Source organism: Antechinus flavipes, chromosome 5 (assembly GCF_016432865.1).
Source record: "Antechinus flavipes isolate AdamAnt ecotype Samford, QLD, Australia chromosome 5, AdamAnt_v2, whole genome shotgun sequence".
In the NCBI taxonomy this organism is placed as follows: Eukaryota; Metazoa; Chordata; class Mammalia; order Dasyuromorphia; family Dasyuridae; genus Antechinus; species Antechinus flavipes.
Genome location: NC_067402.1, coordinates 91,760,073 through 91,788,010, shown reverse-complemented (window position 1 = coordinate 91,788,010; position 27,938 = coordinate 91,760,073). Strand labels below are relative to the sequence as shown.

Genomic DNA, 27,938 nt, shown 5'->3' with positions numbered 1-27,938 from the left:
ATATGTCTGAAATCTTTGCAGCTGGTGATTCCATCAGATCCCCATTGGACAGTTCTTCAAGAGACTCAGTTCTCCATATCATTCTCATTCTCTTCTAGCTCCAAATCTTCTGTCAACCTTACAATCTTATTACTCACTTCTTTGACCATCTCATCTTTGTCAAATCCAGGAAAAATATACTTTGTGCCAAAACTCTCTTTGAGGAAAATCAGATAACTGCAGTCACGCTTTGTGCTGAACTCTCTTCATACATGTTTCTTTTACATTTTCCTATGCCTTAGCAACATTCAAGATTAAATTATAAATTATAAACAGCCCAAATCCCATATGAAAGCTATTTCTTTATCCACATACATGCTACAAGTTCTTCCTTTTTTAATAGAACAAAGTTATATTTCTATTTTTGGAGGACATGCAAAGTTTCATTTGTTAACAATATCTTAACATTCCTTAATAGTTACATTCATTTAAAAATATCTATATCTATATCTTTTCTTTCTTTTTCATCACAAAACTGTTCCATTTGAAAAAGGGACTTAGAGGGACAGTGTAGCTTATAGGGCAAGGAAAGGAGAAAATCTAACTTGTCAGATGGTTTTAATGGGAGACAAAGGAGAAGCTTGAAAATGATGATCAGGAGAGCAAGAAGGAAAAATGGTCCAAAGGGAGATAGGTACCAAGGGAGATAGCCAGACAGTGAGTGAGCAAAAATCTAGTTACTGCGCAGATCTAGTAATTAACAACTGATTACATGTGAGTCCAGAAGAATACTTTTGTGCTCAGTACAAATTTCTTTTTCTGAGTTCTTCAGGTTCAAAGGACTCAACTGGCAGGACGAGGTCAGGAAATGGGCGTTCTCTCGTTCAGAAAACTTTATTTCCCCTCACTTCTCTTCCTGTTTTCTGCTGCTCACATACACCTAGGCTCCAGGCATACCCACAGCAACACAGACCCCAACGCTGAGTTCTTTGAGGAGAAGGGAGAAGGCTGTGCATTTTGGTAAAGCCACAGTGCCTGGATTGGCCAGGTGAGTGTTTGGTGGCATCTCTGTGGGAAGGTAGGTTCTCTGCTCTATCCTGGAGACAGACCTGCCCTTCTCAGGAACTCTTCTTTCTTTCTCTGCTTGCTCTTTGGCTCCTATTGCATCAGGATATATGTGTGATGGTTGCTCCCCACTCCCTCCAAGAGCCCCAGGTTTGGTTCCTGGAGGACAATCGCTTCTCTCTAAATGATTGTCCTTTCTCATTGTCCTTTCTCATATTGCCAAATTTGTAAGTTAGGGCTATTTTTGAGGGGAGGTGAGAGAGTGAGGAAAGCTGCACTTGATTAGCAAAGCTGAAGGAAGAAACAAAGAATGATTCTGACTATAGAATTAGAACAGTATTGTTTTTTGAGTTGAGTTTGGAGCAAAGGAACAGGGACCCTCAGACAAAATCATGAATCAAGAATGGGAAGGTGGTCTCACCTTCAATCAGAAAATATGTTGACCTGAGGATTGTAATTAAGAGGCAAGCTTCAGTTTCCCCAAAATGCCACCCATTGTCGTTTCCTGTCCCAGATGCCTTTTCTAAATACCTAAGCCGCCATTATACATTCATTCCTTGGAGTAAGTAATGCTTACTCCAGATGTCCTCTGTTACATTCTCATTATTAAGGTAGCTTTACTCATCTTTCACCAAAGAACAAGAAGAAAGTCAGCCCATCCTTCTTCTGACCTTCCTGATAAGTGGGCAAATTAGTGAATAATAGCCAGGGTAGCCCTCAGGAAAGTCAGGGAACAAGGGGGCTCTTTGTTTCTTCCACCAAACTTGGAGGCTTCCTTTTTTGCTCTCTTTCTATGACAACAACTTCTAGATTTTCTCTCTGTGAATTCTTGGACTATCCAGTGTCATCCCCAGCAGGCTTACACTCCCAAGGAAATTTGCATTTGTTCTGTCCTTTCCTCCATGAGCTTTGGCAGAGAAAGCATCTCTTTTCCCCAAAAAGCCCAGGGTCCTCATGCTAATCCAATTTTCCTGTCAGAGAGTAAAGTCATCTAAAATAATGTCCAGGTAACTTCTACAAAAGTACTAGTGTGGGGCAGTTAGGTGACTCACTGGATAGATCACCAGCCCTAAAGTCAGAAGGAAGTGAACTTAACCTCAGTTACCTCAGCAAAAAAAAAGACATCTCAGCAATGTCTTATTATCCTACCCATAAACCATTACCCTCTCAAGGAGGAGAAAATGCTGAACCCAAAAGATTGACCTGCCAAAGAGAGAATTTCAGGAGGGGAATGGGAGACATTTACGATAGTAGGTCTATCTGATTGATATTCCTTGACCTTGAATAAAATGCCTCTCTTTATTTACTGATCACCTAGCTGGTGTGATGTTTTTGTATAAGTTGACAGGATGTATGAGGAAGGTTTATTCTCAGACCGCCATTTCGTATAGGCTGCTGCTGCAAGTACCTAAAATTCAGGCAAAGTTTCAACATGGGAGTGCAAATCTGCTTTAAAATTTCCAAAGTCTTTACAGGATTGTGATCTATTATAGGAGAGATATCTCCTCTCTGAGTACCCATTGAAGGTAACTGTTGCCACATCCATATTTGCCACAATGCAGATATTACAGAGTAAAAATCCAGGTTTTCTTATTATGCTCAAGCATAGGCTTTCTTACAAGGCCCTTATTGACAAAATGATGTCAGACTGACAGAGAAATAATTTTTATGTATTGCAGTCCAGTACCTTCCTCTTAGGCCATGAAATTTAAAGAAAAGACACAGCCCCAATCCCATACTTCCTACAATATTATAAAAGTTGATCAAACTTAATAACTTGTCACAAATCTGTGTGCACTATAAGCGATGAGTATCATTTTATATACAGTGTTACACAAAAGAAGGAAGTGAAAGGCTGTGGAGAAGAGTGAATAGATAGGGCCAAAAAAAAACAAGAAGAGAAGGAATTCTGTTAGGACACAAGACCCATTTCTGATATATACTGACCATGTGTCCCTACCCAAGTCACTTAACTTCTCGGTTCAAAAAATTTGCCAAAGTTATGAATTACAGAGGAGGTGTTGACTTGTTCTGGTAGAAGGATTTTTCCTCATTAGGAATTCTCTCCTACACCAATGAAAATCATGGATCCAGTGAAAAAATATAAGTGGAAAATGGGGAGTATCAGATAATCTTGTTATGACCTTATGATGTCATTGATCCTATTTGAGAAAGAAGAATGAACAACAATAACCAACCCAGAACTCTTTTCTCTGACAGAGATGAAACAAAGAGATAAAATAGTGGGGGTTTGAAAATCTCAGCCATCCCCTTCTTCTAGATTGGGGACAAGGGGAAACCAGAGTTAGTACATTCAGGACTGGCAGAGGCTTAGCAGTACCTAAACCAAACAAATCTCAAGATCTATGAGATGGCCTACAGAGTATTGAATAAGAGTGGGGTAGAGAAGGTCAACTATGCCTATATCCAAAACTTGTCCATCTGTCTAGGGAGAGAATGTTCAAGGAGGCTGGGTCCAACAAGCTCCTAAATGGAGAACTCACTCCCCACTTAGGGCAGTGCTGATCTATCAAAGATACAACTTCTCAAGGCTTTGACACATACTGCTGATAGTTATGGGGATGATGATTATATAAGAGTTACCTTCTGTTCCAAATTTTCCCCTACTTCCCCCCATCCCCTCCCCTAGCTGGCAGGTAGTCCAATACATGTTAAATATGTTAAAGTACATGTTAAATACAATATATACATATGTATACATATTTATACAGTTATCTTGCACAAGAAAAATCAGATCAAGAAGGAAGAAAAAAAACTGAGAAACAAAACAAAAAAAAATAACAACAGAGTGAGAATGCTATGTTGTGGTCCATATTCAGTTACCATGTCTCTCTCTCTCTCTCTGGGTGTAAATAGCTCTCTTCATCACTGGTGGAACTGGTTTGAATCATCTTATTGTTAAAGAGAGCCAAGTCCATCAGAATTGATCATCATATAATCTTGTTGTTGCTGTGTATAATGATCTCTTGGTTCTGTTCATGTAAGTCTCTCCAGGCCTCTCGGAAATCTTCCTGCTGATCATTTCTTACAGAACAATAATATTCCATAATATTCATATACCACAATTTACCCAGCCATTCTCCAATTGATGGGCATCCACTCAGTTTCCAGTTTCTAGCCACTACAAAAAGGCCTCCACATGTGGGTCCCTTTCTCTCCTTTAAGATCCCTTTGGGATATAAGCCCAGTAATAACACTCCTGGATCAAAAGGTATGCACAGTTTGATAAGGCCATTCCATCATTCAACTGTGCCAACTACCCAGGGATAGGAAGAAGAGGGATAATCCAGGAATATGGTGAGAATGGGCCCTATCTCCAGCCTGCTTTGTTTTTTTTTTAATTTAATTTAATTTTATAATAACTTTTTTATTGACAGAACCCATTCCAGGATAATTTTTTACAACATTATCTCTTGCACTCACTTTTGTTCCGACCTTTTCTCTCCCTCCCTCTCCCCTCTCCCCTAGATGGCAAGCAGTCTTATATGTGTTAAATATGTTGCAGTATATCCTAGATACAATATATGTTTGCAGAACCAAACAGTTCTCTTGTTGCACAGGGAGAATTGAATTCAGAAGGTATAAATAACCTGGGAAGAAAAACAAAAATGCAAATAGTTTACATTCATTTCCCAGTGTTCTTTCTTTGGGTGTAGCTGCTTCTGTCCATCATTTATCAGTTGAAACTGAGTTAGGTCTCTTTGTCAAAGAAATCCACTTCCATCAGAATACATCCTCATACAGTATCATTGTTGAAGTGTATAATGATCTCCTGGCTCTGCTCATTTCACTTAGCATCAGTTCATGTAGGTCTCTCCAAGGCTCTCTGTATTCATCCTGTCCAGCCTGCTTTGTTATCAAATAAATGGCCTATTCAGAAGCAAAGGTACAGCAGGAGCTACAAAGCAGAAGACCACACTATCAGGGCAGTGATGGGGGCTGCCATAGTGGGCTCATGATTGCTATCTCAAAACCACATCTTGAACAAGGCTCACTGGCTGCTGGGGCAAATCTCTTGGAGGATCACTTGGAGTCAAGTCACTGATCTGTCAAAGGCAGCTGAGCCAATTCAGATGCCTACCAGACTCCCAGCTATTGATGCCTCCATTTCTTCCATCTACCATCATGGCTTGTACATATGGACCCTGAAGAGTACCCCTAGAATAGCTGGCACTTCAGAATTTTTGGCCCTATATCTGAGTTCACCTCTATTCACTTTTCTCCACAGCCTTTCACTTCCTTCTTTTGTGTAACACTGTATATAAAATGATACTCATCACTTATAGTGCACACAGATTTGTGACAACTTATTAAGTTTGATCAACTTTTTTAACATTGTAGGAAGTCCAGAGTATAAGTCCAGTGCACACAGCTCTGGATGCAGAGATTTGGTGGTTTGAAACAATCTAGCATTTCTTATCTGTGACCATTTAGCTTTTGCTGATGATCAGCTTTTCAAAAACCATTAGTAATAGTCAAAAAACACTTGGCCAGGCAGTCCTGACTCTGCCTGCTCCCATAGACTGGGGCCTTGATGCCTCAGGCCCTAAACCCAGACCAGGGTTCAAGGCTGATTCCACCAAAGAAGGCCTCCTTGTCACCTTACAGTGAGCCTAACTCAGTCTGTGTTCCTCACCTCACACTAAAAGCAGCCAAGAACTACAGTGGCTAAAGGGCTGAGTCTGGAGTCAGGAAGACCCAAGTTTAAATTCACCCTCAGACATAAATCCTCATTCTCCACCCCAGCAAACTAGTGCTCCTGCTTACTCTCTAGCTCTGCTTCTGTCCTCTGCCCTAGTTTCTTCCTAAAATTCTCTCTGAGCTGGGTACCTCACCCCATGATGTCTGTTTCCTTTGGGGCCTCCTGTCAGAATGGAGTCTTTCTGTCCCAGAACAGTCACTACCTTTCTGCAGGATTGCTGGCTAACAGAGACTGGATGAGTTTAGTCACTGAAGAATGTGACACTGATAATTGGAGGCTGCTAGAAAATGAGTTCCCTGATAACTGCCCCAATTTTCTTTTCTTAGAGAAATGGCCAGGAAAGAACTTCCAACCAGCATGGAGGACACAATGGAGATCCCAGCTCTTGATCGACTCTTACATCTTGATCCTTTCATCTCTGGTAATTACTGTCTTGAATGCAAAGTCTTATTACAGATGTCAGGAGAGGGTAGTGTTAGGGAATAGTTTTTCTGAAGTAAAAAATGGTCAGTGTCAGAAAGTAAGAGTCAGAAAATATTATGGTGATAAGAGTGTCTCACCTTCTTTTTCCCCCCAGGTAGAATCCAACTAAAATACTTGGTTGTGAGGGGAGATGTTATGTGAAAGCACATCCTAGGAACAATAAGAGATGTGAAGAGGGCAGGGAGATGATGGTTTTATTCACTGTAGAAGAGGGCAGGTCAAAAAGAGAAGCAATCTTTGAACTATCTAATACAAAGATGACTGAGGTTTTTAATAATCCCTTTACTTAGAGAGGGCTGCAGACAGTTTTGGGAGGAGAGGAAGGTAGATAGTTACACACACCCAGACACATAGACACATATCCATTCATCCAATGTATTTGTGCATGTTAAACAGTCTGGTTAAAGCAAAGTTGAAGAACACTTTTGAAAGAGAAAGGTAGACATGAGTGTTCAGAAGGAGGGATTGGGGGAAGATGGAAGGCCAATCACATTACCTTGAAAAAGGTGAGATTTGCAGATTTTTTTCTATATACATTGGCCTTTGATTTTTACCAGAATCTAGAAAGAGGCAGCTGGTGCCTTGGAAGCTAGAGAATGGGGTCTGGAGTCAGGAAAACTTAGGAGCAAGAATTCTTGTCAGGCCAATAAAAGAGAACTATGGCACAACAATAGCAAAAATTAATAGACAGTCCTTAAAAGAAACCTACAAATTATCTGTCAAATGATAAAAGAATGACCTAAACTTGTTCTCATAAAGGAGGAATCAGAAATTATTCAGGTGCTGTTTTTTTCCCCAGGTATTTTATCTGTTAGATGTTCAATCAGATTCTAAAGGGGATGGAAAATAAAGTTATCTATTCTTTTGTTAAATATTTACTAATGACATTCTTGTCTCTTTTAATTCATTTTTTGAATTCCAAATATTCTCCATCCATCCCTTACCTCACTCATTGAAAAGACAAGCCATATGGTACCCATTTATACATTTGAAGTCATGCAAATTATATATCTGTATTAACCATGTTGCAATAACCAAAAATGCAAGACAAAGTTGTGTGTGTGTGTGTGTGTGTGTGTGTGTGTATACATACATATACATCTATCTGCTCTCACAATTCAGAATTAGAGCTCTTCTCCTTTGGGATTCTTATACTATGAAATAGTAATTCAGAGTCTTTAGGTGGAGAGGAATAAACTTTCACATCACACAAAGATCATAACATACAGGAAAAGGTCACAATTATTAATATGGCTGCATAAAAATTGGCTTTGGATAAATGTGTATATGTGTGTGTTTTCCAACATGCAATGATGATTCATTTACTTTATGTTTCAGAGGAAGGGTGATATTTGCAGTTATATAAATCTAACAAATTCCCATCTTTTAATATCCCCTCAAATAAAACAGATACCTGGTGGTGGTGACCTCCCTTCTACTAATAAGGATTTGTGCATTTTATTAGAATAATAGAGAGCTGGCCATACTCAAAGCTTTCCATATTGTTAGGACCCATTTCAGATTATGCACCATGGACATAACCTTCAAGAACCTCAGGATCACCTCCTTGTCATGCCAGGATTTCTGAGCAAGTCTTTATTAGAATCATCTACAAAACCAAATCTTTCATTTTTCTTTCTCATTTGTTTCCTACAGACCCAAGGGAGCCAGAACTCCGAATTGTTCTTGTGGGGAAAACAGGGTCTGGGAAAAGTGCAACAGGAAACACCCTCCTGGGCAGAACAGAATTTGAGTCCAAGTGTTCAGGAGGGTCAGTCACCAAGGTCTGCAAGAAAGCCAGAACCACATGGAATGGAAGGAACATTTGTGTTATTGATACTCCAGGCATTTTTGACACTGATACCAAGGAGGATAAAAACCTGAATGAAATTGCTCATTTCATGACACTGTCCTCTCCAGGACCACATGCTCTACTCCTGGTGTTGCAAGTGGGCCGTTTCACCCAGGAGGAGAAGGCAGCCATTGAACGCCTTTACAAAATTCTAGACACTGAAGCAGTGAAGTTTTTGATCATTGTATTCACTGGAAAAGACAAACTAGGAGAAGAAAGCCTAGAGGATTACTTAGGAACCATTCATGACTCTTATTTCAAGGAGTTTTTGGAGAAGTGTGCCCATCGATGCTGTGCATTTGACAATAATGCTACTGGAGCCCAGAGAGATGCCCAGATTTCAGAGCTGATGGCCATGGTTGGAAACATGGTGCAAGATAATGGGGGCGGCCACTACAGCAACAGTATATATGAATCTGTGGAAGAGCTCCTGCAGAAAGAGACAGAAGCTCTTCAGCAATGCTACAAGGAGCAGTTTGAGAGGGAAAGAGAAGAAATGATATGGAATTATGAAAATCAAATACGAGAGTTGAAGAAGCAAAAGGAAAAATGGGAAATAGAAAAGAAAATGGAAGAATTTGAAAAGAAAATGCAAAATCTTGAGGATGAGATGAATCAAGAGTTTGAAGAGTTAAACGGGAGGTACCAGAAAAATTATCACTATGCCCGAAATGAGACTGAGAATGATGACAATATATATTTGGAAATTTTCAAGATTATTTTGTCCTGTGTGTTCAATTTGCTCTAATTTTTCATTCGAAAGTCTTTTGACTGTCAGAATTATTTCATGTCTAGTTTCTACTATATGTGCTGTCAGTTCAAAGTGAAGTTAGGTAATGGAGATCCTATGGTTAATAAATGATTTAAACATCAGTTGAATCTAAGTCTCCTGATTACAAGTTTAAGGTCATTTGTGGGCCATCACACTGTTTTCAAAAAAAATATTTTGCAGTATTAGATATATCTTCTAATTTCTTATGTTCATTTCTTAAGTTCTTATAGTAACAAGCACCTTGGCCCAACAACCAAAAGGCAAGAACACAAAATTCATTGTGTACAATTAAGAAATATCTTTCTGAACTCCACTGTTTCCTTTTTCCCCCCGTGGAAAGGATTTCTCCTTTTAGTTCTCATTACTCGTATTATACTCATTCTTTAAGAACTGGCTCAAAACTCATCATCTCTCCCTAAATCTTTCCTAACTCCTCTCCTTTTACATTCTGATGATATTTACTCTCTCCCTTTTACAGCACTTCCTATATAGATTTTCCCAGATTATAGGTCACAGGTTGCCTTTTTAATGTTAACATTTTGTCACTCAAGGGTGCATTGTTTTCATAAATATATTGTTAGTTTTTTAGGTAAGGAAGGCTGAAGCTTCTATTTGAATTGTCATTCCTTCTTAGAAGCCCTCCTCAAGACTTTTTATTTACTATTATTGGTTTGTAAAAATCAAGAAGCAGAAACAATCTCAAGTTAAAGGGAAATTGTCGTAATTGTCACATTGTGATTGTCATAAGCAGTAGTCAGAATGTATACTTCAATACATACCTGCAGATAGCCCAAGAGAAAGATTGTAAAGCTCCCCCACATTGCTCCAATTTTTATATCCTTGATCTCCATTTTTTATATCCTTGATCAAGCAGTTACACTGGTTTCTTCTCTTTACCAAACATTGCTACCCATGTGATATAATATTGATGCAAGTCCTATATTTTATCTTAAGAAATTCTGTTTTCAAGGACATTCCCAGTTTACAAACAATCCTATAATTTTATCAACAAAACTATTGCCTCTTTTTCTATTTTACAACTTTGGAGGTCAACACAAATTATTTTCACTTACAATAACATTCTCTTACAGTCATATACAAAATTTAACTCTTCAGTATGAATGTGAAATTTTGAATTCACACCAAACCTTTAAGAAGATATATAAGAAGACATATTAGAAACCAGTCCAGGGATTTGGACTAATTCAGAGTGCAATATATGATTTGTTCCTAGAATGCTCTCATAATCTGAGCTGCTACTTTTAGGGGAGTTATTTTTTATTTTTTAAAAGGTTGGGTGGTATTTGGGGGGATTTTCTTTGTTTTGTTTGTTTGTTTTTGCCTTTCACTTTTCAACATGGAAATGTACTTACCTTTATTCTGTTTCCTAAGTTCACCTGCTATGTCTGATTAATAAATTGCAAAAATATAGCAATTGTTGCATTTATCTTGAATTTCCAACTCCTCTTTGAGAAGATAATATATGCAACTCCTAAAAACTTTACCATTCCTAGGATAATTAGAAAGAGTCTAGCTAGAAGATATGGGTATGAGTTGATTATAATGAGATCAGTTGATTATGCGGGGATAATCTTTTATAAATGAAGAAGTGTGAAAGAGGGATGTACTAGGAGAAAGGCAAAGGGAGAAAAAGAATGAGAAGGTATGAATGGAAGAGCTTTTATGTTGGAAGATAGTGAAATGTTGGGGAGGTTGTGAGACCAAAATCTGTTATGCTTCTGGGAGGAAAAAATGAAAATGAAAAAATAGGGTTAACAATCAAAATCTCAGACAAAGCAAGGGTAAAAATAGACTTAACTAAAATAGGTAATTAGCAAAATTCCATTTTTGCCAAAAGATAGACAATGAAGTAATATAAAAATATTTTACAACAAGTTTCTCTGACAAAGGCCTCATTTCTCAATAGAGAATAGAGAAAACATAATCAAATTTGTAAGAATACAAATCATTCTGCAGTTGTTAAAGAAAATAAAAAGGAAGTTCTTAGAAAAACTCAAATCTATCTATACCCATAAGAAAAAATCCTCTAACTCACTGTTTATTAGTGAAATGCAAATTAAAACAACTCTGAGATAACACCTTCCTCCTATCAGGTTGGAAATTATTCCTCTCTGAGTTACTGTTGTGGGTAACTGCAGCTAAAAGGCAGATATTAGAGAAGTAAACCCAAGGTTTTATCACTATTCTCAAGCATTGGTTCATGATTGCCTGATTACTGATTAGGATTCCAATAAGGCTTTTTAATAGGCAAAATTTTATCAAACTGACAGAAATAATTCCTTTACATATTATGTCTTCTGGTAAATTTCTCTTTGGCCATAAAATGGATAAAAGATGATAGACTCCTAATCCCAGATTTCCTGCAATGTTATAAAAATGGAGCAAACTTAATTACTTGTTGCAAATCGGTGTGCTTGGAGCTTAGAACACCATAGTATCTATGAGAAATGAATGTTATTTTCTATTTAGCTTTAGCCAAAAGAGGGAAATAAAATGCAGTATTGAATAGTGGGTAAAGGTGGTCTTTATAAAGCCCAAAGGAACAAAGAGAGAAGGAATACTGGCAAAAGGACACAAGACTCTTCTCTGACACATACTGAGTGTGTGACTCTGGATGAGTCACTTAACTTCAAAGTGCCCCAAGAAATTTTCTAAAGCCAGGAATTCAGAAGTGGTGCTGAACTGCCCTGTAGAACGACTCTCCTCATCAGAAATTTCCTAACTCCAATGAAAACAAAAAGTCTGCATCCAGTGGAAAAAATATAAGGGGAAGGTGGGAAATATCAGACAATCTCAAGACATCATCTCATGTCATGGGTCCACTTTGAGAAAAAAGGATGCACAACAGTAACAAACCCAGAACTCTTCTTCTGACAGAAATGAAAGGGAGAGTTAAAGAACTAAGGGTTTGGAGCAGAACCAGGAGATCATTATCTACCTCAACAATGATACTGTTTCAGGATTTATTCTGATGGAAGTGGATCTCTTCGATAAAGAGAGCCTTAATTTGTCAAAGATGGACAGAAGCAGCTACACCCAAAGAAAGAACACTGGGAAATGAATATAAACTGCTTGCATTTTTGTTTTTCTTCCCGGGTTATTTATACCTCCTGAATCCAATTCTCCCTGTGCAACAAGAAAGGTTCTGCACACATATATTGTATCTAGGATATATTGTAACCTATTCAACATGTAAAGGACTGCTTGCCATGTAGGGGAAGGAGTGGAGGGAGGGAGGGGAAAAATCGGAACAGAAGTGAATGCAAGGGATAATGCTGTAAAAAATTACCCTGGCATGGGTTCTATCAATAAAAAGTTATTAAAAAAAAAAAAAGAACTAAGGGTTTGAATATCATAGTCAACTCCTTCCTTAGAATGTGGACAAGGTGAACCAGAGACAGGGCACTCCAGGCTGGACAGAGGTTCAGCAGCAGTTCTTGGCAGGAAACTCCTTGAACAGGTACAGATAAGAGAAGTACATGAGACCAGAACATGTCCTGGAGGAGGTGGCAAATGTCAGGTAGTAATAGACCTTGAACTCAGCCCCAACTGACTTCTCAACTCGCTATCCACCTCAGCAATCTGCCTCTCCAGATGGGTTTTGTACTTAGAAGAGAGGGAAACTCTTTAATTCTTATGCCTTCAGCTCTGTGGAAGTAATTACTCAACATAATCATAGATGTTTAGGTTTCAATGTATAAATATTAAGTTAACATATTAAGCCCCTTGTGACTATTTTTAAGACATACAAACATCTTTTGTGTGTGTGTATGTGTGTGTGTGTGTGTGTGTGTGTGTGTGTGTGTGTGTGTGTGCTTTTAGGGAGGGAAGTAAAAACTAAGATCCCTCAAATGAGGAAGTGCATTTATTTTGATCCCTAAGGCAAATAAAACAGAGATAAGAGATGAACATTTTTATTTCACAAGGAAAATATTATATCTGCTTGTAAATATTTTAAGTTATCTTGGAGAAATTTCAATAAAATGATAAAAAGCATTACACAGTTCTTGTGTCACTCAGGGGGCATATGGGTTCTTCCAATGTTAAATAGCTAAGACAGCCAATGATCTAGGCAGACCTGTATGAGACAGATTTGTGCAGTATGGGATGTAATGGGAATAAAGATTAATTTTTGTAACTTTTAACCCCATCCTCCTCCCACCCCTGGCCAAATTTGGCCAAGTTTTCCATCGTCAAGCGAGAATTCCAATGGCATTTGAGGAAACAGAGACACAGGCTCCCCAGGAAGAGATAGACTGAAATCAGAAACTCAGAGCAAAAACAGCTTCAAGAAGGGGGATTCTAACAATAAAAACAAGAGTAATCTATCAATTCAAGATGGCTGTCAACACGTTGAGGAAGAGTAGATATTGTGAGGCCCACTGAGGAATTAACCCAGCAGAGATGCTGATCCCAGGGGAAAACTTTAGGAGGGTTCTATAAAGAAGGACACAGGGAGCTGGGTGATGCAATGGACAGAGCATCCAGGAAAACTCACCATCCTAAATTCTAATCTGTCCACAGACATTTAATCTGTGTGATACTAGACAAATGTCTTTTTAAAAAAATTTTATTAAAGCTTTTTATTTACAAAGTATATGCATGGGTAATTTTCCCAACACTGACCCTTGCAAAACCTTTTTTTCCAAATTTTCCCCTCCTTCTCCCCATCCCCTCCCCTAGCTGGCAGGTAGTCCAATATATGTTAAATATGTTGAAATACATGTTAGATCCAATATATGTATACATATTTATAGTAATCTTTTTGTGCAAGAAAAATCAGATCAAGAAGAAAGAAAAAGAAAAACTGAGAAAGAAAACACAATGCAAGCAAATAACAACAGAGAGAGTAAGAATGCTATGTTGTGGTCCACACTCTGTTCCCATAGTTCTTTCTCTGGATGTAGATGGCTTTCTTTATCACTGAACAAGTGGAACTGGTTTGAATCATCTCAATATTGAAGAGAGACACTTCCATCAGAATTGATCATCGTATAGTCTTATTGTTGCTGTGTATAATGATCTCTTGGTTCTGTTCATTTCACTTAAAATCTGTTCATGTGAGACTCTCCAAGCATCTCTAAAATCATCCTGCTAGTCGTTTCTTACAGTACAATAGTATTCCATAGCATTCATATATCATAACTTATTCAGCCATTCTCCAATTGACAGGCATCTACTCATTTCTAGTTTCTGGCCACTACAAAAAGGACTGCACGAACATTTTTTGCCACATGGGTCCCTTTCCTTCTTTAAGATCTCTTTAGGATATAGGCCCAATAGTAACACTGCTGGATTAAAGGGTGTGCACAGTTTGATAAGTTTTTGAGCATAGTTCCAAAGTGCTCTCCAAAATGGTTGGATCCGTTCACAATTCCACCAAGAATGTATCATTGTCCCAGTTTCCCCACATTCCCTCCAACATTCGTCATTATCTTTTCCTGTCATCTTAGCCAATCTGACAGGTATGTAGTGGTATCTCAGAGTTGCTAGACAAATGTCTTAACCCTATTTGCCTGAAGATTCTTAATGATAAACTGAGCTAGAGAAGGAAATGGAAAACTACTCCAGTATATTTGCCAAGAAAATCCAAAATGGATTCATGAAGAAGCAACAACATTGAAAAATGTTAAGATTCTTACAAGGTACTAAGATAGTGGAATTGATAGAGATAATAATTATCTACTTTGGCATGGTTCAGCATGATTGATATGATCCTACAAGGAGATGTTGTGGCCAGAACTTGAAACAAGGTACTAACTGGAATTGAGGAGACAATGTTTAAATCTAGTTTAGAATTGCTTTAATCCTACAACAAATAATGGTGTCCCAGTGATATAATGATTGATGTATACTCAGTGTACAGCATATAAGCAAGAAACTCTCAGGGCCAGACACAGAAGCCCATTCTCGGAGGAGGAGAAAGATTCATTCCATTTTCCACCTTTGTGCTGACTGGAGGCTGAAGTACAAACCTTTGGATTTGGAGACATTCAGAGGGAGCTAGAGGCAGAAGCTGGCAGAGACAAAGGACTAGCAGCAAGAGCCCTCGGAACCAAGGTGAGAGATAGGCCTCTAAGAAAGCTAACCAGGTCCAAGGAAGAAAACAATAAAGGATTTGGACTTTAATACCTGGCTGCATTTGGGGTTATTACACTGGACTGAAGAAGGCTGCCTCCAGAAGCCCCTCAAGAAACCTGCTCCTAGAGAAGATTATAATTTAAAGAAGAACATTACAAAAAAACACAGAAAGGAGAAGGGCATCCAAGTAGGAGTTACCCTGTGCAAGCTTGTCCTAATCTCAATTTTTAATACCACTAACTCAATAATTCTTGGCTGACCATTCAAAATTGCTCTCTAGATGCCCCATCATATCAACAATGCCATATGTTTGTAGAAGGCTTTAGTGAGGAGCTGCTCCATCTTCTCTGGAGCACTGAGGGAAGTACACTATTACCTGCAACCAGGAATAGTATTGCTACCAGTTTAGCTAAAAGAGATTTTATTTCTTTTTTCTTTTTTAATAATTATAACTTTTTATTGAAACTTTTTATCGACAGAGCCCATGCCTGGGTAATTTTTTACAACATTGTCCCTTGCACTCACTTCTGTTCTGATTTTTCCATTCTCTCCCTCCATCCCCTCCCCCAGATGGCAAGCAGCCCTATACTTGTTAAATATGTCACAGTGTATCCTAGATATGATATATGTGTGCAGAACCAAACAGTTCTTTTGTTGAACAGGAAGAATTGGATTCAGAAGGTAAAAAATAACCCAGAAAGAAAAACAAAAATGCAAACAGTTTACATTCATTTCCTAGTCTTCTTTCTTTGAGTGTAACTGCTTCTGTCCATTGTTGATCAGTTGAAACTGAGTTAGATCTTCTCTTTATCAAAGAAATTCAGTTCCATCAGAATTGATCATCATATAGTGTCGTTGTTGAAGTATATAATGATCTCCTGGTTCTTCTCATTTCACTTAGCATCAGTTCATATAAGTCTCTCCAAGTCTTTCTGTATTCATCCTGTTGGTCATTTCTTATAGAATAATAATATACCATAACATTCATATACCTCAATTTGCCCATTCTCCAATTGATGGGCATCCATTCATTTTCCAGTTTCTAGCCACTACAAACAGGGCTGCCACAAACATTTTGGCACATACAGGTACCTTTCCCTTCTTTAGTATCTCTGGGCTATAAGCCCAGTAGTAGACTGCTGGATCAAAGGGTATACACAGTTTGATAACTTTTGGGGCATAATTCCAGATTGCTCTCCAGAATGGTTGGATTCGTTCACAACTTCACCAACAATGCATCACTGTCTCAGTTTTCCCGCATCCCCTCCAACATTCATCATTATTTTTTTCCTGTCATCTTAGCCAATCTGACAGGTGTGTAGTGGTATCTCAGAGTTGTCTTAATTTGCATTTCTCTGATTAAGAATGACTTGGAACATCTTTTCATATGGTTAGAAATAGTTTCCATTTCATTATTTGAAAATTGTCTGTTCATATGCTTTGACCATTTATCAATTGGAGAATGGCTTGGTTTCTTATAAATTAGAATCAATTCTCTATATATTTTGGAAATGAGGCCTTTTTTAGACCTTTAGCTGTGAAAATGTTTTCCTAGTTTGTTGCTTCAAGATACTTTATTTCAAATGAATCTACTTTGTCCTAAGCTTAATAAAAAGTTTCCTCTATCACATGGAACTAAAAATCAAAAGATTTCCTAACATATGTAGTAGTCTTTGGTCCTTCAAACTTTTCTTAGAAGCTAGCTGAAGTACCCACAGGAAAAGGAACCCTAACATTTAAGAGGGACATAAATCAGTTTCCAGGATTGTAAAGATCCTTATTAGGAAGCAGATTTAGAAACAGCCTTTAGGGTGTGGAATAAGGGAGAGCTAAAGTAGATCAGCTAGGCATCATATCATATCAATCCAAAAATTGTCCATCTGTCTAGGGGGAAAAGTGTTTAAGGAGACCAGACCCAAGAATTTCCTAGAATGAAGAACTCATTCCCTACTTAGGGCAGCACTGATCTATCAAAGATACAGTTTCTCAAAGTTGGGATTTATACTGCTGACAGTCATCGGGATGATGATGGGAAAGATACTTTAGAAGAATATCCCAGTATTTAGCTGCCTAAGGTTAAGACAGGAGAGGTCAGGGAATATGGTGAGAGTGGGCCCTATCTCCAGCCTGCTTTGCAATCAAATATGTGGCTTGCTCAAAAGCAATGGTACAGCAGGACCCATAAAGTAGACCACATTGTCAAGGCTGTGATGGGGCTTCCCTCAGTGAGTTCATCAATGACTTCCCCAAATCATAATCTGAACAAGACTCACCTGCTGCTAGGGCAAATCTCTTCCTCTGAGAAAGGGGAAGAAGGTCAGAGGCAGATGGACAATCAATCACTTGGAATCATGTTAGCTATTTCAGTTCAGGTGCCTAGCAGCCCCTCAGTTACTGATTCTTCCATTTCCCTCCATCCACCACCATGATTTGTGTATAAAGACTCTTGGGAAAACCATAGAACAGCTGCATCCTGCAGGGAATCCTGGCTCTCAGCCTAGAACAACTCATCTCAAAATTCCCCGTCTCAGGAGGCTGGATGCAGAGATTGGGGTTGTCTGGAACAACCCAGAATTTCTGCTCTGTGGGCAATTTGGCAGATGATCAACTATTCTAAAACTATTTGTAATAGCCAAGGAGCACCTGGTCAGCCAGTTCTGTGATGCTCTCTGCCACATCCCCATAGACTGGGGTCTTGATGCCTCAGGCCCTAAGCCAGGGCCAGAGTTCAAGGCTTATTCCACCAAAGAAGGCCTCCTTGTCCCCTTCCACTGAACCCAACTCAGTCTGTGTTTCTCCCCCTCATAGTAGAAGCTGCCTGGAGGTTCAGTGGTTAGAGACCTCAGCCTAAAATCATGAAGACTGAATTCAAATTCACTCTCAGATACTCCCTAGTTGTGTGACTCCAGGGAAGTCATTTTCTGCTGACCTTTAGTTTCCTCATTTATCAAATTGTTCTAATAAGAGCCCCTGCCTCTCAGGGGTGTCAAAACGGGGAGGATTGCAGGTTGTTGGAATGCTCAACGGCTTTTGATTTTTAGCACAATCTGGAAGGAGGCAGTTGCTGACTCCAGTGATAGAATGCAGCATCTGGAATCTGGAAGATCTAACTTCAAATTCAGTCTCAGACATTTTCTAGCTCTGTGAACCTAAGCAAGACACTTTACCCTGTCTGTCTTAGTTTTCTCATCTACAGAAATGGACATGATAATAATAGCGCTGGCCTAACAGGACTGTTCTGTGGATCAAATGAAATAATATTTGCAAAGTACTTTGAAAATATTTGTTTATTATTTTTAATTCATTTATTTCCAATCACATGTAAAGACAACATTTTTTAAAAATAAATTTTAAATATTCATTGATTAAAATTTTGCATTCCAAAGTCCCTTTCTCTATCCTCTCCATCATCATCAAAATAGCAAGAAATTTTGTATAGATTATATACATCTGTTATGGAAAATAAATTTCCTTCTTAGTCATGTCATGATAAACTCCCAAAATGCACCTAAAAAAGTAAAAAAAATTCCTTGCATTCATACTCCATCACTTACTTCTCTGAAGGTAGATAGCATTTTGCTCCCCAAATCCTTCAGAACTATCTTATATCATGGTACTGCTGAATATAATTGCCATTCATAGGCGATCAGTGTATAAAAATTCTATTACTATATACAATGTTTTAGTTAGTCTCACTTAACTTTGCATCAGTTCACATAAGTATTTCTAGATTTTTCTGAAAATATTCTGCTCATCATTTCTTATTAACAAAAGAATATTCCATCACAATCGTATACTGCAACTTGCTCAATTGTTCCCTAGTTCTCAGCAAATATTGTAGTGCTATATAAATCCTGCAGACTACTATGTCCTGGAATTACAGGGCCTGTTTAAATTTCTGCGTGGGCAACTGATTAAAGGAGGATGTTGCTACCTATTCAACCAGATATAGGAAATTTGGGTTGTACTGAGCGTTTAAAGATCAGGAGACTCTGCTTGTGAGTTCCAACCAATGATTGAAGGATTACCTCTCTTGAAAGATGATAGCCCTTGTCTTATAAGTATTATGGAAGATCCTCAGAGAGGGCTCCTTGATGATGTTTGGTTACTTTTAAGAAAATAAAACCCTTCCTCAGAGAAATGATCTGGGTCTTCTGGTAATTCTTAGATATGGAACCTGCTCTCCCACTGCATTATTATTGACTAGCACCATAGAATGTCTCAAACCAAAAGGTCTTGCCAATAAAACCACAAGAAGCTATACTTCTTCAAAGGCATAAATACTGCTTCTCTGTCTCAGAGAATATTCCAAATATTGTACCCAGAGATAACATAGCAAAAGCTCTACCCTCCAGCACTGACCTCACTCTGGGTCACCTCCTGTTCTCTATCTAGGGCAGGCTGCGTAGCAGGCTACTCTTGGAATCAAAAGACCAGGGGTCTGCTTTGACACTTACTAAGTAAGAATATGTTCTCCAAAAAGTTGAACAACATCTCTCTGAGTCTCAGTTTATTTGCCCATAAAATTAGGCTAATAACAATGGCACTACTTCATAGAAGTAAAGGGAGGAAAAAGCATGGTAAACACTCTGAAATCTATGGCAACATGGATTTGTTTCAGTTCCCAGGCCAGGAGGAGGAGAAGCTTCTCTAATTATGGAAGGAACAGAGGGACTCACAGTTGCAGGTGTGAATAGGAGTCTTGGGTTAGAAAAAGTGAGAAACCAGCTTCAGAGATTCATTTTTTTAAAATAACTTTTTATTGATAGAACCCATGCCAGGGTCAGCTTCAGAGATTCAAAGTCGAAAGAGGCTGTGTAAGGATTTCTTCTATCAGAGATGGAAGGCTGGGAGAACAAGTAAATTCCGGAGGCTTAGAAAAAAGTTTCCAGGTCAGGAGTAGGATTTTCTCCACCTCTGGCATCTGTGCCCCTTTCCCTGCTTGCCCTCTTTCTAAATGCTGCCTCCTAGTCTCACTTCCCTTCTGGAAAGGAACCCAAAAGTGGTAGGCTGTGTTCCCTCCGCAATCTGCCTACTGTCTCTGTCCCATTCTAGGTATCACTTTATGGGACAAGGAGACTCTAGAGAGAAATATGACCACAGAAGACCAATGCAAGACTGAGGCTGACATCATCACCTCTGACTCCATGGAGGAAAAGACCAATGCCATGAACATTACCGGAGAGCTGAAAGCAAGTGTCCTTAGGGGTCTGGTTCAATTTATGTGACAACAAGACATCCCAATAGCAAGCTCGGGTCACTCTCAAGTATAGTACGATTACTATTCCCACCTAAAAATGAGCTACCTGGGAGATGAGAATATTTCTTACCATGATGTGTCTGATAATGAAACAGCCACCCACATGGTCACTGCAGTGCTCTATGGGGCTCAAGTTTTCTTTGTGTTTGATCAGAAAGTTTACCTTACTGAAAATGCCAAAGATATAGAAGGAACATAGAAGGCTAGAGTGGTAAAAATTCCCCAAATATCAAGAAATGTACAGAGAGAAAAGAAAATGGAAGACACACAGATATCAACTAAAGAATTCAGCTGTAGATTTTATGGGGATTTTGTTCTTGAGACCAATCCAGTGACTTACAAAGATGCAGTAAAGGTCTATGCCTCCCTTCCTAAGCTGCTTAGGGACCATGGGGTGCCCCTCCAAGTCTGGTTGTAACCTCTGGAGAAGCTGAGCTGCAAGGCTGCCAGGCTGGTTCGAGGGATCAGCATGAGCTTGGCATGGGAAGCCCAGGACACTGTGGAGAAATTATTTGAGTGTGACATGAGGTGCAATGACATGCTGGAGGCACCAGATCTCTCAGTCTTTTCTGCAACAAGGGAAAGATCAGACTATTCCAGGAGTTAAATAGGCTGCACAGACAGCTTTTCCAAAAGGAAATAGCCAAGGTACTACCCCGATCCAAGAAGGTAGAGTGAAGATGAGCTAACCAGCATTTTTTTCTATGGAGAAGCAATCCCCATTTAGTACCAACAGACTTTCAGAATTCCTAGCTCAGAAGCTCCTTGAGATGAAGGAGATAAATTACTACCTCATTCTTCTGAAGGAGATGCAGGTCATAGCTGACCAGAATGAATTGGACACTGTAATATTAGGCTCTGGCCACAGATTTGTCCTGGTGTTTGTATTCACCTCCTTGCAGGAGGAATCCTACTTAGCAGATTGGAAACAGTGGCTTCAGGATCCAGCATCATTCAACCCTGACTGTGAGGAAAAGATATATTCCATATATTTCTCATGGGTAGAGAACACAGATACCAGGGGAAAAGTAATACAATTAGCAGATTTCTTTTCAGTATTCATCAAGAGAAATCATTCTATTGAGAATTCCATTCAATTCATTGTGGTATCTGTCCCAGACCAGGAGAACAAGAGGGTCTCCACTTACCTCTATAAAAAGGGACTGCAGGTCAGCACCAACTTTGAACTTCCAATCAAACCTCCTCCTCCCCAGATAGCTGCGGTCACATAAGAAAGTGTTGAGCTCACATTGACCCCAGCATTGTAAGGAATGAGATCACTGGTTATAAGATAGAGTACCAGCTTGTAAGTGAAGAAAAATGGAATGTCATTCTTGTGTCTGGAAAGCCAGAGGTCTTCAAAGTGAATGAGCCTAGTACAGAATATCTGTTCAGGTTTACTAAGGTTTATGAGCCAGGTTTTAGTGAGAGCAGTGATGTGAGCATTGCTGTCAGGACACATCCCCCAATCTGCCCTCCTGCGAAGCCAAAAGTTGAGGTGGTGGGACCTCGGTTTGTCAAGCTTTCCTGGATACCCCCACATCTTGTTGGGATACAAGTCAAAATCAAAGAATACAGAATAGAATACACAGAGGAGACTGAGGCTGTGGGTGAGGAGGGAAAAACAGAATGGCATGAACACAAAACAGGAAATAATGAGACAAACTGTGACATTGATGGGCTGACACCAGAGACTGTGTACAGGTTCCAAATTTCTGCTATGTATGATGGTGACTGGACCAGTGAGAGCAGGGACAAAAGTGGCCCAGTGATGATCATCTTATCCACAGACACTGGTAAGGAAGTTTTAGTAATTAAAATTCATAAGGACATTTCTTATTATCAGAATATTTGAAATGTTGCCAAAGTTGATCAGAGGACTCTTACTGAGTTTCACAATCTACTTAATGAAATTAAGAGAGTCAAACTTATTTGTAGTGTGAAGGGTCCATTTTGTGTGGGATGGGGTTGCTCAAGGCACCTCTGAGCAATCAGATTTCACTCTTTCCCTTTCCAGAAGAGTGTCAGGTGAATATAATATCTACAAATTGAAATTATTAAGTGCCTGACATTTTAATCATAGAAAATCATCCTCACTTGACAATAGTTTCTCACATTTTTCTGAGTATGGTTTTTATTTCAATGTACAAAAATTGTTTTTGACATAAATTTTTTTTAATTGCAAGTAAACCTAAGTGTTTTCCTCTAAGGTTTTTTTTTTTTTTTTTTTTGCATTTCATCAATTGTACTTTTTAAGGAATTATTTATTGTTCAATTTTTTCCTTCCTTTTCAAAGTTGCTTACTCTCTTTTGCATATCTCTTGTTTCTTTTCTCATTTTTCTTCTACATCTCTTATTTGCCTTTTTAAATAGTGTATGACAACTTCCAAGAAGCCTCTTTGGACTTGAGACCAGTTAATATCACACTTTGAGATTTCTTTTGTGGATATTTTGTTCTTGTGTGCCTTGGTGTTTTGCATGGATAATTTTTCAACACTGATCCTTGCAAAACCTTCTGTTCCAACTTTTTCCCTCCTTCCCCCCATCCTCTCCCCTAGATGGCAGGTAGTCCCATACATGTTAAATATGTTAAAGTATATGTTAAATACAATATATGTATACATATTTATACAGTTATCTTGTTGCACAGGAAAGATCAGATTTAGAAAGAAGGTAAAAATAACCTGAGAATAAAAAAAAACAAAAATACAAACAAATAGTAAGAGAAAGAGTAGAAATGTTATATCGTGGTCCATACTCATTTCCTAATGTTCTTTTGCTGGGTGTAGCTGGTTATGTTCATTACAGATCAATTGGAACTGAATTAGATTCTCTCATTGCTGAAGATAGCCACGTCCATCAGAATTGATCCTCATGTAGTATTGTTGAAGTGTATTTCACTCAGCATCAGTTCATGTAAGTCTCTCCAAACCTCTCTGTATTCATCCTGCTGGTCATTTCTTATAGAACAATAATATTTCATAACATTCATATACCACTATTTATTCAGCCATTCTCCAATTGGTGGGCATCCCTTCAATTTTCAGTTTCTTGCCACTACAAAAAGGGCTGCCATAAACATTTTTGCACATGTGGGTCTCTTTCCCTTCTTTAAGATCTGTTTAGGATACAAGCTCAGTAGTAACACTGCTGGATCAAAGGGTATGCACAGTTTGATAACTTTTTGAATATAGTTTCAAATTGCTCTCCAGAATGATTGGATCTGTTCACAATTCCATCAACAATGCACCAGTGTCCCAGTTTTCCTACATCCCTTCCAGCATTCGCCATTATCTTTTCCTGTCATCTTAGCCAACATGACAGGTGTGCAGTGGTATCTCAGAGTTGTCTTAATTTGCATTTCTCTGATCAACAATATCTGGAACACCTTTCCATATGACTAGAAGTAGTTTTAATTTTTCATCTGAAAATTGTCTGTTCATAGCCTTTGACCATCTATCAATTCCTTCCAATATATCTTGAGCTGGAGAATACTTTCATTCCATCAGACTCTGTTCAGATGCTTGGTTTCATGTGATTTTTGAGGGAAACTGGGAGAGCTCAAGCCACTTCCTGGCTTCACTCTGCCAACTTGGTTCCACCTCCAGAAATCCTGTTACTTTCAAAAAACCATACACCATTCTTCCATGTTCATGCCTCAACTCCCATCTCAAACAACCTCTGGCTCATACTTCTGCCTTACACTGGTCTCCCCACCCTTACTATGGCCCTGAATTCAGGTCACTCACTGAGTAAAGGCTCTCCATTTGATTTCAGGAAGTTCAGAAATGAGAATGTTGGATCAGTTCCCCAAACCCATTCAAATGATTATACCAGGAGGAAAAGTCCTTTTCACATCAGTGTTTATGTGATAACATACCATCTATTCTAAGAAGAGAAAAGGAGAAAAAGACATAGGAGATTTAGATACACAAAAGAAGTATATTAAGGAAACATTTTACAAATAGCTGGAGATGGGAAGGAAATGCTGCAGTTAATGAACTCTATCAAACAAGAAGTATTTATTAAGCACTTACTAGGTGTCTAACTATGTGCTTGATGTTGCAAGGAGCTTACATTCTCTTTGGGAAAGCTTACAGTCTAATAAAGAAATTGACTTCTACATTTGGGTGGTGGTGGGGAAATTCCATCTAAGGTAAACTCCTAGTTCTCCTCTTTTGTACAAGAAACTATCATTTTTGATGCATGTAAGGGATGTGCTCTTCTTATAAGATGAAGGGAAGGGAGTAAAATACAGGATGATGATTGATGGGAGAAAAGGTGTTAACTGCTACTTGTGCTTCTAGATCTATATTCTGGGATCTTTGAACACTGTCATAGATGGATTGAAATAAGCATTATAGGACAGGAATGCCTTGCTTCTGATCCCTACCTATGTAAGGTTAACTAAAAACAGGTTTGTTGAATTTTGCATTTATGAACCCAGGTGTTAAGTAGTTGTTTGAGCTAGGTGAACACATATCTATAAAATCATAATTGGGAAGACAGAGGGAGATGTCAACCAAGGCTCTTCACTCATAATAAGTAAAATGGGCAATTCCTGAGTTGGAAGAAGTTTTGTTTTGTTTTGTTTTTTTAAAGGAATTATACTTATTCAAGGTGCCTTAATTGTCTCATTTCCTTCACTGAGTGGTAAATGTCCCTCCAAATGAGTGATTATATGGTCACCTGAAGTTCTACCCTAGGAAGGTGGAAAAAAGAAATCCATTAAAGAGATTTTTATGTTTAAATATGATTTTTAAAAATTACTCCTCTATAGCTTCCCAAAGTCCAAGAGGGCTGTAAACAGGAGTAAGATGCTGTAATGCTCTAAATCTGTATCTGAATTAGGGTAATGTGGAGGTTCCAAAAATGACTATTCAACTCTCGATTTCATATTTGAAAAATCTCTTCACTGATTTCATTTGGGCAGGATAAAAGGTGGTTGTGGAGATTCCAGGATAACTGAGGACAAAGATGTCATGTGCTACTTACTTCCCAGGTCTAAGTCTTGGAATCTAAAAGTACAGATACTGATTAAGAGAAAGATTATATGGAACTAAAAGATTTCCTATTTTTTTTTAAACTGGCTGATTAGGGAGCTATAGAGAAACTTATCAATGATACTAAGTTATATTGGCTACCTAAGCCAAGATGGGCACTCACCTATGAAGTAAATTGGACAAGATAGAGACATTTAAAGGCATTAGTAAAAACCAATAAATAATTTTAAAAGGAAACTTGCCATTTATCTGTCAAGTGATAGGAGAATGGCCTTGGGTTGTTCTTACATGTAAGGAATCAGAGTTTTATACAGGTGCTCATGCTTGCTTATATTTCATGCTGGGGATTTTACATGAAAAAATCAAATTCAGAATCTTGAGGGGAATGGGAAATAAACTTTCTTTTTTTCTAGTTTATATTGCCAAATATTTTGCACTTACATTTTATCTTTTAATTCATTTTTCTAAATTTTGAGTTCTCCCTTCCTAGATCAATCCTCTACCTAAGCCATTGAACAGAGAAGCAATGTGATACCCATTATCCATATGAAATCGTGCAAATCATCAATCCATATTAGCCATATTGTGAAAATAAAGTAAAATAAAATGAAATAAAAACATAATAAAGTGAACAACATGTAGACTTCTATCTGCAACCAGATTTCAGAGGTGATTAGAATGCTTTTTTTTTTTTGAACTTCTAACTAATTATGAAATAATAGTTCAGATTCTTTAAAGTAGGGAGGAATAAAATTCCACCCCACACAAAAATCTGAATATGAAGTAAAAGACCTCAGTGATTAATATGTCTGGGCAAAATATGGCTGTGTATAAATGTGTGCATGTATGCCTATCTTTTCCACAAGCAATAAATAACACTTCATTTATTTCGTGCTCCAGAGAAAGGGTGACATTTTTATAAATCTAAGAAACCCTATCTCTTAAAACCTTTCAAAAAACAGTCATCTGATTGTGATTCTCCCTTCTGCTGACAAGGATCTATGAATTTTAGTAGGACAATAGAGAGCTGATCATATTCAAGGCTTTCCCCAATTGTTAAGACCCATTGCAGCTTGTGTTCTATTGACATACATACATTTCAAGAACTTAAAGGTTACATCCCTGTCATTCTGGGATTTCTGAGCAGAGTTATTAAAATCATCTATAAAATCCATTCATTCATATTTCTTTCCTTGTTTCCTACAAATCCTGGTAAGAGTGGAGGAGACTCAAGAGAATCAGAACTTCAAATTGTCCTTGTGGGGAAAAGAGGAGCTGGGGAAAGTTCAATAGGAAACACTGTCCTTGACAGGGCAAAGTTTGAATCCAAATGTTCAGGAGGGTCAGTCACCAGCATCTCCAAGAAAGCCAGAACCACACGGAATGAAATGGACATCTCTGTTGTTAATGCTCCAAGAATTTTTGGTATTAATGCTGATGTGATAAGAAGTGTGAAAGAAGTATCTCATTTCCTGACACTATCCTCTCCAGGATCATATGCAGTATTCCTGGTGCTGCAAGTGGATCATTTTGCCAAGGAGGAGAGAGTTCATTGGAGACTTTTTTATATATTCTAAGAACTGAAGCAGTTAAGTTTTTGGTCATTATATTCACTGGGAAAGATAAACTAGGAGAAAAAATATAGGGGATTACCTAGGAACCATTGATGACTCATATTTTAGGGAGCTGTTGGAAAAGTGTGAACAGCGATACTGTGCATTTGATAATGATGCTAGAGGATCCCAGAGAGATGCCCAAGTTTCAGAGCTGATGACCATAGTTGAAAAAATGGTGCAAGATAATGGGGGCACTACTCCAACTGTATATATGAATCTGTGGAAAAGCCCCTGCAGAAAAAGACAAAGTCTCATCAGCAAGGCTACATGGTGCAATTTTATACTAAATATGATGAAATCATATTGAATTACAAGAAGCAAATGCAAGAGTTAGAGAAGCAAAAGCAAATGGGAGACAGAAAAATCGAAAAGAAAGCAACAGAAGAATTTGAGAAGAAAAAGTGTAAATTTGCTTATAAAAAGAAGAAAGATTTAGCAAAATTAAAGCTAATGTACAAGAAAAAATATCAAAATGCCTGAAATGAGGTAGAGAATGATCCAAATATATATTGTAAAGTTAAGAAGGGAAATTTGTCATTTTGTTTTTCAGCTTTTAGAAGGAATACTTCAAGATGCTTTCTTAAGTTTATGTCTTGTTTGGACCATGTGAGCTGATGATACAAAATAAGGTTAAGTGATAGAAGTCACACAATTAATTCGTGATGTACACATCAGCTGAAACCAAGTCTCCTGACTCAATTCTAATGTCATTTCTGATATGATACAATGCTTTCTAAAGAGCATTCCCATTCAAAAGTATCTAATATTTTACAATAGCATATAGTCTTAATTTCATTCTGGGCTTCCTCCCCCGACCACAGAAAGGATTTTCTCTTTTTCTTGGCCCTCACTCTCATCATTTTCCTCCATTAAGAATCAGCAAAAAACTTAGCACCTCTCCCATGCCTTCCTCCCTTCTCTCCTTTTCCACTCTGATGCTATGTATTCTCTTACTTCCATGGCATTAACTATACAGATTTTTACCAGATTGTAGGTCACATGTTGTCTTGTTACTGTTATCATTTTGACTCATAAGGATATATTGTTTTTCATAAACATATTATAGGCTCTTTCATTATTGGA

At 38.2% G+C, this 27,938-nt stretch overlaps 2 protein-coding genes across 2 annotated transcripts in view; both read left to right on the top strand.

Annotated features, from left to right (window-relative positions):
* The first annotated feature begins 912 nt into the window (after positions 1 to 912).
* On the top strand, positions 913 to 10,305 carry LOC127538191 (GTPase IMAP family member 4-like). Its single transcript, XM_051961813.1, has 3 exons — positions 913 to 1,027; positions 6,094 to 6,188; positions 7,907 to 10,305. Exons 2-3 carry the CDS (start codon positions 6,098 to 6,100, stop codon positions 8,848 to 8,850), a joined length of 1,035 nt encoding a protein of 344 aa, XP_051817773.1. The 5' UTR covers positions 913 to 1,027; positions 6,094 to 6,097; the 3' UTR covers positions 8,851 to 10,305.
* A 9,445-nt stretch (positions 10,306 to 19,750) lies between these two features.
* Positions 19,751 to 27,938, top strand: part of LOC127538559 (uncharacterized) — a 16,539-nt gene continuing 8,351 nt past the window's right edge. The window contains 7 exon segments of the mRNA XM_051962366.1: positions 19,751 to 19,793; positions 20,032 to 20,168; positions 21,585 to 22,032; positions 26,344 to 26,784; positions 26,787 to 26,873; positions 26,876 to 27,043; positions 27,046 to 27,366. Coding sequence (XP_051818326.1) covers positions 19,751 to 19,793; positions 20,032 to 20,168; positions 21,585 to 22,032; positions 26,344 to 26,784; positions 26,787 to 26,873; positions 26,876 to 27,043; positions 27,046 to 27,366 — 1,645 coding nt within the window.

Bases quoted from the DNA above. Each gene is read 5' to 3' on its own strand.
- LOC127538191 (XM_051961813.1), top strand. From the start codon at position 6,098: ATGGCCAGGAAAGAACTTCCAACCAGCATGGAGGACACAATGGAGATC. The intron at 6,189-7,906 runs GTAATTACTGTC...TGTTTCCTACAG, and splicing joins TCTTGATCCTTTCATCTCTG to ACCCAAGGGAGCCAGAACTC.